This window comes from Carex rostrata, chromosome 33, assembly GCF_964058835.1.
Source record: "Carex rostrata chromosome 33, lpCarRost1.2, whole genome shotgun sequence".
NCBI lineage: Eukaryota > Viridiplantae > Streptophyta > Magnoliopsida > Poales > Cyperaceae > Carex > Carex rostrata.
In genome coordinates, this window is record NC_135950.1 from 3,681,163 (window position 1) to 3,695,042 (window position 13,880).

At 32.7% G+C, this 13,880-nt stretch overlaps 3 protein-coding genes across 3 annotated transcripts in view; all 3 read left to right on the top strand.

The window, feature by feature from the left end:
• The window catches only part of LOC144548595 (putative disease resistance RPP8-like protein 2), a 70,345-nt gene extending 57,767 nt beyond the window's left edge, over nt 1-12,578 (top strand). Inside the window, exon 4 of the mRNA XM_078297300.1 lies at nt 11,301-12,578. Within this exon, the coding sequence (XP_078153426.1) occupies nt 11,301-12,573 (1,273 nt within the window). The 3' untranslated portion in view covers nt 12,574-12,578. The remainder of the gene's footprint in view (nt 1-11,300) is intronic.
• LOC144548599 (disease resistance protein RPP13-like) overlaps nt 1-13,880 on the top strand; it is a 112,872-nt gene that overhangs the window by 42,484 nt on the left and 56,508 nt on the right. The gene's annotated exons all lie outside the window — the stretch shown is intronic.
• On the top strand, nt 7,235-10,858 carry LOC144548297 (putative disease resistance RPP13-like protein 3). The gene is made up of 3 exons (XM_078296977.1): nt 7,235-7,641; nt 7,854-8,075; nt 10,063-10,858. Exons 1-3 carry the CDS (start codon nt 7,244-7,246, stop codon nt 10,856-10,858), a joined length of 1,416 nt encoding a protein of 471 aa, XP_078153103.1. The 5' UTR covers nt 7,235-7,243.

Consider the following 13,880-nt stretch of genomic DNA (forward strand, 5'->3'; position numbering starts at 1 on the left):
TTGAGTGATTTTCTATGATGTAATAGAAAAGCTGAAATTGGTCTTTTGTTTAGTTCAGGAAATACATCAACAATATCTCAAACAATCTGACTTTATTCTCTATAACTTCTGTTAGCAATCCAGTGGTATTGACATTTGTTTTGTTGGAGAAGTTATGTTCTTTCTAGTTGATTTCTATGCCTGTAAAAGCAAATTCTCTCTTATTAATTTAAGAAGCATAATACAAATATTAAGGAGCTAAACTTAAACATATATGGTCCACTTAAATGTAGTCATGTAATCTGATTCTCCCTTCAATTTATGCAATGAAAGAGATTGCCATTCATTCAGAGTTCAGAGCGCTTGAATTGTCATTTCTCTTCTAAAAAAGACTTGTAGAGCTTATATATTGCCACACATTCCTATTGTTCTATTATGCATTGTAACTTGTTACTTAAAAAAACAGCCAAGATGGGGCTGGACTTTAACAAAATAGCCCAGATTGAGACGGGCCGACCGGGCTTGGACTAAATAGCCTATTAAGATTGGGCTGGACATAAAAATTTAAGTCCAATGAGATGTTAAAACATAACTGACTCAAGTTAACGTTATAGAAGCAGGGATCTGATCCAGGTTTCATACGAATCATTTCCCAAGTCAACATACGATCAAATCCTAAATGCGGTTCTTAATTAGTTGCACACATAATTAAAACTAGGCTTTTAATTAAGAGTATGCTTGAGAAACTCAAATAAACAAGTTATAGTCCAAGATAACAAATGACATCAATTCCTTGTACCGAGTTCTATAAAAAAAGCTCTTCAAAAATTGAAATGTTTGAATAATGGCCATGAGGGTAAGGAAGATGAGGTCCGCAACAAATGCAAACATGTGCCTTCACTTAAATTTTAACTATTCATCGATGGAGCAATGGACTCCGGTCAATGCATATTTTATCTTAACTATTGTGTTTTGCATTTGTCTACTATTTTGCGGTTGAGGATGTAATTTTGAGATGCAGGGGGCATTAATAGAGAATTTATGTACCAGGGGTTAGCTACCAGGGTAATTTTTGGAAACCTGTTTTGTTAGATTAATATGAAATTGTTGTGGTTACTCTGATGCAACTTGTATGTTGTATTGATGATGTTGTGGCTTCTTTTAGTAATTTTTTTTTTTATATGTTGATGTGATTATGTGCAATGTTTTGCTAATTGTTGTGGCGCGCTACTACAACAAAGTAGACACTTTTTGCGAGAGAAAAAATGCATTTACGACGGTCGTCCGCCTCAAAAGGTATCATTGCCAAAAGAAAAAGCTGAACAATGAGGGTAGTTCGTCGCAAAAAGTCATTTTTTTATCTTTGCGAAAAGTGTCTCATTCTTGTTGTGGCGCCACTCATATTTGTAATGGTTTGTTCTTATTACCATGTTTGAAGTGTGCCCTATAGAAATTTCTGTAAATAATGTGAACTATATATTCCAGTTAAAAAGGACCAATAAGCAATAATGTAATGATGTAGTGTGATTTTATGAGTACATACTCTACAATAATGGAGGATTCCATCTTGTTTTGTTTACTTTCATTTTTAACACCAACATATGTCTTTTTTAATTAAATGTTTATATACTCTATAGTCAACTTGCCAAATGCTAGCTGAATCAGATTTTCCACCCCAAAATCATGATTTACTTTGAAAATTTTGAAACCAAGAAAATTCTTTCGTCATAACGCGCGTATGTTTGTTCACATAACGTTTAAGTAAATAAATTGTCACATCCTAAATTAGCTTGTAAGAAATTTATGTATCTCGAAGAATTGACTAGCCCAGAGTAGGTACAGCTTCTCACATGGTATCTCGAAGAATTGACTAGCCCAGAGTAGGTACAGAATGGAAAAGAGGCCCCAATTGGAATAAAAAGAGAAAATGCATCATAGAGTTCTTTAATTGTTTTGCAAGTTAAAGGTGGCTTAATTGAGACACCAAATATTATTTGCGCGCAGTAAAAGAGATTCAGAGTTTGAATTGGTAGCGTCGGATGAGAATGAGGGTTGGACTCAAACTTTGAGTTACTTTAGAGGATGTGACTAAAATTCGCACCATAAAATTATAATTAATTTGCAACAAAACTTTCTATACCATTATAAAATTTCCACCATAAAATATTTGTTATTATTATTTAAATAATTTTAAATACATATTATTATTATTATTTAAATAATTAGAAATACATCTACAGTGTCATGCCAAATATATATTTGACAAAATGGACACATATTTAGGACCTAATTGTTTTATGAATCTTGGAAGGGTAAACAAGTTATACATGATCTACGTACATCATTTTATTTATGCACACGTAAAATATTATGGCATTCCAACTTTATTTTGTTTGTCATTGGAAGGTTGTAAAAATATATTGATGTGAATAATTTATAGATGTTGACTTTTTAACATGTTGATTCACATATAAACAAAACTGAAATGTGATAATTTTTTATGAACACATAGTAAATATAACGTATATAGATCAAATCTAATAATTTTATTTTAACATTTATATTTTTAATTTTGAGTTATTAATGTCTTTAAAAATAATAATATCATGAAGATATAAAAAAAAATAAAGACATTTGAAACCTCTTCGTAACTAGAGATTGAATCGTGTGCCCCCCTGGAGGCAGGAATTTCCTGCCCCCAGAGTCACTGTTGGTGGACCCCCTAAATCCTAAACTCTAAATTCTAAACCTCTAAACTCTAAACCCGGCTCCACTCCGTAGTAACTGAGGGTGCAGAATTTTCCTGCACCCCGGAGGCAGGTGATCTGCTTCCTCGTAACTAAATAATGTGGGTGCTGATCTCCACCTGCTTTCTTTCCGTGACCTTACCAAAATCTTTTCCAAGTAACTGCAGAGGATAACCGGACAGAGAGACCAATCACATATGCTTTTAGAGGATAACTGCATATATGGACTTGTCCTTTCTTTATGAACCGCATTGGATTTAAAAAATCCTTATAATCCAAAATAATGTTGACCGACTTCTCTGTCCAGTTATCACGACCACTTCAGAGTGGACCCCATATTGGAAAATAAGAAATTAGATATAATTAATGGTTTCGTGAGACGACCAAGACATTGCGCGCACAAACAACCACTATTTATTAAATAATTAATTAAGCTTTGAATTGACGCATCAACCAGCGACCACTTGAGGCATTTAAATTGTTCCTATTTTTTTCTCACGCCTTTCTTGTAATACACCAACATATATATTTGATTAATTTCACACTAGCTTCAGCTCCACCTAGAATACAGAAGAGAGATGGCTAAGAGCATTGTAGCTAATTATAATTATTCGAAGGATATTGTTTTGCAAGTTTCTTTAACAGGTAAAAGAAACTACAAGCTCAAGGAATGATGATTGATCGACATAAAAATTATATATATAATGGACTAAAATTAAAGTACTAATAATTTCATCGAGGGAGATGGGTTTAGCCCTAATAGGTCTTCTTGCAGTGGCAGTTCAATCTTTGAACTACTTCATCGATGCACAATATAAATATTTAGCAATTTGTTTCGGTATAATCTTCCGTTTAATATTCTTAAATTTTGAATTTTGTAGGGGATTGTTGAAACTTTATTTGAAAACTCAAAATTCCAACTCAATATCTTATATTTGATTAAAATATCTATTTGCAATATTTCCAAACTTGAGTGTTCAAATTTAAATTTCATATGTAATTATTTCAATTCCGTTTATTTTCTTTGAATGGTTATAAAAGCCATTAAGCCAAAAAGGCATTACAGTACAGAGCCACCTTTGTATCTCATTAATCTCTATTAATCTCTCTTTAAGATAATTAATCAGCGGATCAATTGCTAATGTTTTGAATATTATAAATGGTACATCATTCTCTGTTGAAAGACATTGGAGAAATAAAACAAATAAGAAACCAAATATGTTTCTTTGATTAGCTCTCACAGAAAGTCTCCTTTGATTGATCCTCCATTTGTATTTTATCCCAATTAATTAAATTATGATCTATGCTGGATATTGCGGAGTTAATTATCGTCAGTTGCTTTCATTGAGTGTCTAAGGAGCAACAACTCCGGATTATCTTGGTTGCGGTTCCATCTTGCACGATGAGACGGAATACGCTTAAGGAAAATGTTCTGTACACGATCCGAGTAACTCTATTTCAATTTAATTTATTTTAATTAATTTATAACTATCCGAATATTCTGATAATTTATACCAACATTATATATATAATATGTAGTCAGGTTGTTTTCCATTAAAATATTTTATTCTTCATTTTCTGGATAAAACAAGGAGTATTTTATAGCAGATCAGTGAATAACATCCGCTGTGACTCCTTCAGTGATTTAATTGGTGAATATTTGAGATGAATTTTGACCTTAATTATCATTTTCAACAAAATCCTCTGGATCGCATGGAGGCTATCGTTGGTACTTGGTAGTTGGTACCCTTTTTTTTTATCTATAGCATTAAAAAGAAAAACTAAAAATTTCTGATCTGAAAAACTTCAAAATATAGTACAAAATGACAAACTACTATTACAAGTTGTTTTTCCCATTTTTTGAATGGCAGTAGCATTCAGAGATTGTAATAAAAAAAATTGATTGTATTATCTTAAAATGTCAATTCATATATACAATATCATCACTCATCACCATTAATTTACTTTATGCAATCATACATTTACTTGATAAAAATAGAAATTGTATATAGAAATTATGAAAATAAAAAAATTAATATATGAGCACCATATTAATTACATTACAAAAAGATAGTTATGGAGAATTAAATTGTTTGGGTCCAAAAGGATCCGGATATATATGAATATCCGTTCTGTTTAGACTCTTACGGAATTATCCGCGTCCGCATCCAGGTTATTTTTTCATACCTAATAAATATTTGGATCTTTATTCGGGATTATCCATATCCGTTTTGAACAGATTCGGAGCGGATATCCGCCGGATAATCGGGGGATCCGTTTACACCCCTAAAATTTAATATGCCTACCCAATTGTAGCAGCTCAAACTTCAATTTTAGCAGCAATGAAGGCATTCTTTTTCTTTGAGCATGCACTGGCATTCTTTTTCTTGGTACCATGAGATGAATTGATTGTGACATTAAATTCGAAATTCTTCAAAATATCGTAAAATATGACATATTTTAAACACACGTAACATTCTAGCCCCGATTTAGCTCTTATCCACAGCCTAATTTCAAAAAAATGATTTGTTTTATGTTCTTGCAAGATGACAAAGTAAGTACCTTTCAAAGTTTTTTCTTTTTAATTTCTTTATTTAGCATTCAGAGTTTGTTTTTAAAAAATTCATCGTATTCTGTTAATATATCTATTCACATATAGCATATTGTACGATATCATAACTCATAACCATTTACTGTTTGCGATCATACATTTACTTGATAAAAATATGATTATTTATCTTGATATTTTTTAACAATGCTTGAGTTGAGGACAGGAATATATATGATATACTATATATGGTACATGAATGTGATGCAGGATTTTGAACATATTTTTTTATTTATAGAAATTAATATAAAATAATATAGAATATTATAATGAGCATGTGAAATTTTAGATGGCATAGACAGATCTAAAAAAATCAGATTCAATTTTTGAAGCCGAAAAAAATTTCCGGATCCAATTTTTTTATGGAACACAATATACCTCGTTATAAATTGGTCACAGAAGATTCAAGCTGCAGCTAGATATATTGAATCTTGAGTTTTGTTTCCAGCTCCAAACCTTCTTTATTTTCCACACTCTCTCATCTTTAATCAGGGGTGCAAATGCTTTTATTTTTCGGATACGAATATATACGGATTGTATATCGAATATTTATAAATATATACATAAATATTTTTTTAATATATATTAAACTATATAGTATATATCTATTATTTAGATATGGATAATTAAAATTCAAAATTATATCTATATCAGTCCGTATTAGCACGGAAATTCATATAATTAGATATCCATATCAAATTTTCCGATACAGATCCGGATACGATCGTATATTATCCTATCCGTTTGCACCCCTATCATTTATGGGATCCAATAATACCGAATTTAAGTGGTCTGTTGTGTTCATGTGGTGGCTGGATCCATTGAATTGAAGATATTTTTAAGCTTTAAATATTGGATCCGATTTTTTTTTTCCGAATCCGTAAATGCTTACATAACTCGGCCACTTATTATAGTATCTTATATTATTTTATATTAATTACTACAAATAAAAAATTATGGATTTTGAAGGACCGATCCATAACAAATTAATAGTGATCAGATCAATTCAAAATGAACATGTCCAGTTTTGACTGGTCAAATACTTTTGATAGTTGAATGTTGATGAAGCCGGGAAATAATGCACACACGTCACAATTATACAATTATAAAGAAATTAAGCTTCTCATCAAATTGACAATAAGAAAAATCAAACAAACTAACTATTCCAGGACACGCTATATTGACTAACAAAATATTCCAAGACACGCTATATTGACTAACTTTACTTTACTTTACTTTCAAAAAATATTCCAAGACACCCCGTATCGTACCTATTGACAACCCTATTCCCATCAGTTCTCTAGTTATATATTGCTCATTATTGACCGATCGAGTCGTCTCCATCAGTTCAGAGATTTGATATAGCTCTCAGTCTCACCTCTCTAATTATATATTGCTCATTATTGACCGATCGGGTCATCCCCATCAGTTCAGGGATTTGATAGAGCTCTGTCTCACCTCTCTAATTATATATTGCTCATTATTGACTGATTGAGTCATCCCCATCAGGTCAGAGATTTGATATAGCTCTCAGTCTCACCTCTCTAATTATATATTGCTCATTTGCTCTCCTACTTCTCTCCACCGGCCTCTAGCTAGGGCTCTGCAACTCAACTCCAATTTCTTTCTTCTCTCCTCGTTGGTAAGAAAATCACTCCTCGATCTATACTTTCTTCATGTTTTTTTCTTCTTTTTCTTGCTTCTGTGATTATGTGGTGAACACCAAACATCTTGTTGCTTGTTTTGTTTGTGCACGTCAAATTTTGATAAAATTCCCCAAAGAGTATTATGTGCTACTTTTTGTTATATATGTCTTGAACATTCAACTTTTTGTCATGCCTTTCTGATAATACACCAACATTTTTTGTTTCTCACTGGTTTCAGCTACCACCTACAATACAGAAGAGAGATGGCTGAGAGCATTGTAAAGTTTGTGCTGAGCAAGCTCACTGATGTTGTAGTTAAAGAGGCTCTACTCCTATACAACATCGATGAGCAAGTAGAGACAGTGACCCGTCAACTCGGCTGGATTCAGGCTTTCATGAAGGATGCTGACAAAAAGCACATAACTGATGAGAGACAAAAGCATTGGGTAAAGGAGATGAGAGATGTTGCCTACCTAATAGAAGATGCCATTGACACCTTTCTCTCGGAGGTCTCTCTAAAACCCCAAAAACCCATTGGCATGATGGAGTCCATGAAAAAGAAGTTGAAGACAACAAAAGAACTACCGGTTGTACACAAACTTGTCCATGAGATAACTCAGATCCAAACAAGGTTGACTGAGATCGAGATGAGTAGAGTCAGGTATATATGTTGGTTTATTCACGACCTATATATGTTAATTTTGATTTAGAGCATTTTGCTTTGTGTATTTAGTGGAAGAGAGAATGACGAAGGAAAATAAAGATAAACAGTTAATTTATGTATAAATTTCAAGTACATTCACTCTAATTATTTGACTTATTAACCAATCAATTATATTTATTATTTCTAACTAATATATTAATTTCAACAAGGTATGGAATTAATACTCTGGGCGAGGACAGTGGAGAGATCAAACTGCCTATTAGACCACCCGTGCTACCGGACATTGATCCCGATATTGTCGGGTTCAAGGAGGACCAAGACAATATTGTTAAGGAGTTGCTGGATGAGACCACTAAGAGACGTTCTGTCGTTTCGATTTGGGGAGTTGGTGGGCTCGGAAAAACAACTCTCGCACAAAAAGTATACAATTGGTATGTGTTATATATTTGTTTTTTCTTTTTGTTTTTTTTTTTCCTTAAAGAACCTTTAGTTTTGAATTTAATTGTTTGTTTCAAGATGATTAAACTCTTATTTGCAACAATAGAGTTTGTTGAATTATATATATATTTAGTCAACAAGTGTTTCCAATTTTGTTCTGACTTCACCACTATTGATTTCAACTTCAAGATTTTGTAGAAATTACGAAACATGTTTGATAAATTTTCTGAAATTGTAAATCGATTTTCCAAATTATCAAATCCTGTCACTTTTTGAACAAATTGTCTGATGAATTAATGAATTTTGAGATAATTGCTTCATATGATTAGTTTTGTAGTTAAAAACTTAATTTTTATTAAATAAACTAATCAAGTCCATTTAATTTTTAATTTTTAGTAAATCAATTGTGCATAATTATAAGAATAGTATGTATTAAGACAATTCATCGCAAGGTTGACAATAATTGACTGAACAAATGGGTCGAACTAGACAATTTTGAACCTAACGATTGGTTGGTTGAGTCGGAATTGAATTCATATCTTCTGATGTAACATAATATTATTATGTTTAAATCCGCCTTGTCTGATCAGAATCTGAGCAATTCATTCCGAAGTGAAATGCATGAGATTCTTTTAATATTTATACAGATTTTGATGGATCGATGGTCTGAATTTAAACAAAAATATTATGATATCGGGTGAAAAGAATTCACTGCATTCAAATTTTGAGTTGATATGTGAAAAATTGGACAGTTCAAATCTTTTCTGCATAAATTTTCAAAGTACAATAATATTGTTTCCCTGCATTCCGAATTGGAAATGAACTCGACTTTAAGATAAACTGAAAATTTGAGATCCGGCCGACTAAATTCTCCAATTTGATATAATTCTTTACTATCTATATGTTTTATAATACACAACTAAATGTTACTATTACGTACTAACTAGTTGTAAATTTATATTACCTAGTTATTTATTAAACCAACAATATTTATTAATAATAAAGTATTTCAAAATATAATTGGATACTATGGATTCTGACTGATATTACAACCAATAAAGTATTTCAAATGTCGGGCTGAATACGACATTTCTCCTTAAAAAAGGAAAAAAAATAAAATAAAATTCATGATCCAATATGAACCCAACCCGATCCAAAAATTTGACATATCTAATCATAATGATTAATTATGCATTTATTAATTGTGGTTGTAACATTTTCATTAAAGTAGCCAAGTAGGCCATTGAGGGTTAAATTGATTTGTTCTTGTTGGATGCCTTTATTAACCCAACCCAACCCATCCCATCCCATTCCGAACATGTCATTGAGGGCATGCCGGGATATGTTTCTTTTGTATTGCATGTACGGTAATTGATAATGTGCAAATTTAAACAAGATCAAAAGCTAGATCTCATAAACAACGGCTGAATCGTGCGAATTGATATTGTGCAAATCTATTTGTATAGCCCTAATTAAAGTGACAAATGAATAGTTCGGATTCGATTCAGCGAGGTAAAAAATTTGTGATTCGAGTATAATGCAGATAAATTCGGAAATGATTCAGTACAATAAGAAAGAAAAAAAAAACCTAAACGTTTTTCTTTTAAAAATTCGCGTTTATTTTATGTTTTTATTGTGAATAATTCATAATTTGCATTTTATTTGCAATAAAACGTAATATACGTTTTTTTTGTGTTTTATTCGTGGTTCAGTTTGAAAAAACACAAAGCTCTCATAAGTCTTATCACTATGGCAGCAACAACTTTTGCATTTTCAAACCTTCATTGATGTCTCTGGCTGGCCTAGCTAATAGCTAAACCAGAGCCCTTTCGATTGGTAACAAAAAATTCAATTTTCTATTTACGCATAAATTTAACCATCAAAACGGACACAGATATATATATATTTTTAATCTTTTTTTAGTCTATTATCTTTACATTTTTGTTATACTAAAATTCACAACATCTTTTATTTTTACAGTGATGATATCAAGACACAATTTGAACTTCGCATATGGGTAGCTATTTCTCAAAAATTCGAACTAATTGACATTTTGAGAAAAGTAGCAAAACAACTCCAGCTTCCTATCGATCCGAGCAAGCAATCAAATGATTTTCTTACCGAGATTCATGGGTCCCTTAGAGATAAAAAGTACCTCATAGTCTTTGATGATGTTTGGACAGATGAACTATGGACTCAAATTGGAGAAGCACTCCCAAACAAAAATAATGGTAGTAGAGTACTTATAACCACTAGGTCCTCTGAAGTTGCCAAGGATGCAGATCCCACGTGTGAACCATACAAACTTGGGTTCTTAACAAAGGAGTTAAGCGTAATGCTTTTCTTGAAAAAGGCTCTTCCAAATCATGATCCAAACAAAAGTACTTTTAATGATCTTTGTGATATTACAGATCAATTTGTTCAAAAGTGCGGTGCGTTGCCTCTCGCATTAGTTGTTTTAGGAGGCCTATTATCAAGGAAACCACACAACTATATTGCTTGGAGTAAGGTGTTACAAACAATGAGTTGGCATGCTAATGATGGAAAGAAATGTAGCGAGATTATAGGTACTAGTTATGAGGATCTACCATTTGCTCTTAAATCATGTTTTTTGTACTTTGCCGCATTTCCCGAAGACTGTGATATCGATGCCGAATCTTTAATTCGAATGTGGGTTGCGGAAGGCTTCATACCACAAGAAGATAATAGAACATTAGAAGAAACTGCAGAGAGTTACTTGGAGGATCTCGTGCAGAGGTATAACTTCTTCATTTAATGTATTACAAATTTTAGTGTACCGTGCTAATATCATTGTTGAATATACATGTGTTGGTTCCAATTTAGTTATTTATTCATAAAAGTCTATAGGCATGTATTAAACGATTTGGATACAACAAGGTTCTAATATAAGGAGCACTACAAGAGAAACAGAAAGGAAAAAAAGAAAAATAATAATAATGCACAATGCAATCAGCACATACAAGTTATGTATAGAGTTTCCAATTGAATTGTTTCGAAGCTAAATATTTTTCTTTCTGAAACATTTACTGTCCTCAAAATTTTTTAGTGTAAATATTATACATAATCAATACTAATTTCTTTTACTACTTACCTTAGAAAAACGTGAGCCCCAAAAATTTACTTGTGACCTTTATGAGCACTCCAAATACGATGTTCTTGTATGTTTAAAACAAATTTTCTTATTGTATATATAACAGGAGCCTGGTTCAAGTCAAATCTAGACATTTTGATGGTTCTATCGAACATTGCTGCATTCACGATCTCCTACGGGATCTTGCTATCCAAAAAGCTAAGGAGGACAACTTTCTTGTGGTGTATTCACATCCAGATTGTGATCAACAAAGCTTGAGTAGGGCGCGTCGTGTGGCAGTTCACCATCCAGATTGTGATAAACTCGTGATGAGCCAAAACCTCCGCACTCTGTTGTGCTTTGATGGTAAAGTCATGCCGAATTGTTCTAAGCAAAAGCTGCTCAAAGTGGTAAGCAGTAATACATCCTTGGAAAGCGTAGATGTGGGAATGTTTGAGGGATTATGTCAGTTAAGATATCTAAATCTGAGAGGGAATCTAGGTGACAAGTGTACTGGAGGAGATGACAAGTATGGGAAAAGATACTTGGAGAAAGTGATAGGCACCATGAAGTGTATACAGACTCTTGAGGTCATTCTAGTTACACGTAGGGAAACCTTCCCCACATATATTTTTCCTGATTGTGCATGGAACATGAAGGAACTGAGGCATATCTGGACTGGATCATTTAGACCAGAACTGCCACCATCAACAGAACTATCAAATTTACAAACGCTTGGAGTGGTTACTACCAATGAATCATGGAAAACTAGATTTCCTCATCTACCTAATATACGTACATTAGATTTATTACACGACAAATCATGTTCATGGATGGTAGTTGCCAATTTCCTTGGCACGTTAAAGAACTTGATCTCTCTGAACCTAAACAGTTCTTTCTCAGGAGACATATTTGATATGAGGGAATTTCCATTTTATCAGAATCTAAAATCTCTAACATTATACTCTAACAATAATGAAATGGCCACTGATATTGTCATGTTACCTCCTCACCTCATTTATCTTGAGATTAGAAATTTCCACTTCCAGCAAGATGTAATGCCGGTACTGGAGAATCTACACTGTCTCAAGAGTCTCGGACTATTGGGATTCAATAAACCTTATAATCGAAAAATGAGATGTTCAACTAAAGGCTTCAACCAATTAGAACAACTGAAGCTTTTCTGCATTACCGTGCTAGAGGATTGGGAGATAGAGGAGGGGGCCCTGCCCATTCTTAGAGAACTCAAAATTAAGAAATGTAAAGAATTGTGTGTTCCTCAGGGGCTACGACACCTAACCAACCTTCAAAAATTGGAATGGTGGGGTGTGGGCGATGAGGGTAAGGCAGACGAGGTTCGCCAATTATGCAAACATGTGCCTTCACTTAAATTAATTTAACTATTGATATATATAGTCACGCATGAACTCCGGTCAATGCATATTTTACTCCTCCAAGACTCCAATTTCATATTTGACATTGTTTTCTCTTAAATTTCTTGTATGCATGTGTGCTTTGCATTTTTAATTTAATTCTGATGTTTTTATTTTTTTCTCTCTTGAGATAAAAAAACATATATAGTTCAAGATTGCAAGTTTGAGTTTTCTTATAATAGTACGTAGTTGAGGGCGGGCATGTTCATATATATATAGGACTTGGCTACGGTGCTATGGGTTGCATAGAGGCCTCCCGTGCTACGGCTCCATATTCGATTTTTCAAAATCCAAACAGTCGATCCGAACCGTTCATCTTGTTCTCCATATTAATATGTGTTTGGAGATCAAATTTTATATTTTTTGGAAATTTTTTACTATTTTTTTAGATTTATTGAAAATCGTTGTTTTCAGACAAATCTGGATCATAAAAAATAGCGATATTCAATAAATCTAAAAAAATAGTAAAAATTTCCAAAAAATGTAAAATTTGGTCTCCAAATACATATTAATATGGAGAACAAGATGAACGGTTTGGATCGACCGTTCGGATTTTGAAAAGTCGAATATTGAGCCGTAGCACGGGAGGCCTCTATGCAACCCATAGCATATTAGCCAAATCCTATATATATATATATATATATATATATATATATATAGAGTACGGCTAACGCGCTTCCTCTAGCATATGGGCCGAAATGCTTCTGTTTGAAAGTTGAAATTTCAAAATCCAAAAAGTCGATCTGAACCGTTCATCTTCTTCTCCATATTAATATCTGCTTGGAGACCAAATTTTACATTTTTCTGAATTTTTTTACTATTTATTAAGCCATTTTGAAAATCACTGATCCAACGGTGGCTTACCAAACAGTAAAAATCAGAAGCTACCATTGGATCAGCGATTTTCAAAATGGCTTAATAAATAGTAAAAAATTTCAGAAAAATGTAAAATTTGGTCTCCAAACAGATATTAATATGGAGAAGAAGATGAACGGTTCAGATCGACTTTTTGGATTTTGAAATTTTAACTTTTCATCAGAAGCATTTCGGCCCATATGCTAGAGGAAGCGCGTTAGCCGTACTCTATATATATATATATATATATATATATACGAGTAACGCTACGGTGCTATGGGTTGCATAGATTGCTACGGTACTACGGCTCAATACTCGAGTTTTCAAAATCCTAACGGTCGATCCGAACCATTCATCTTGTTCTCCATATTTATATGTGTTTGGAGACCAAATTTTATTTTTTTTGGACATTTTTTACT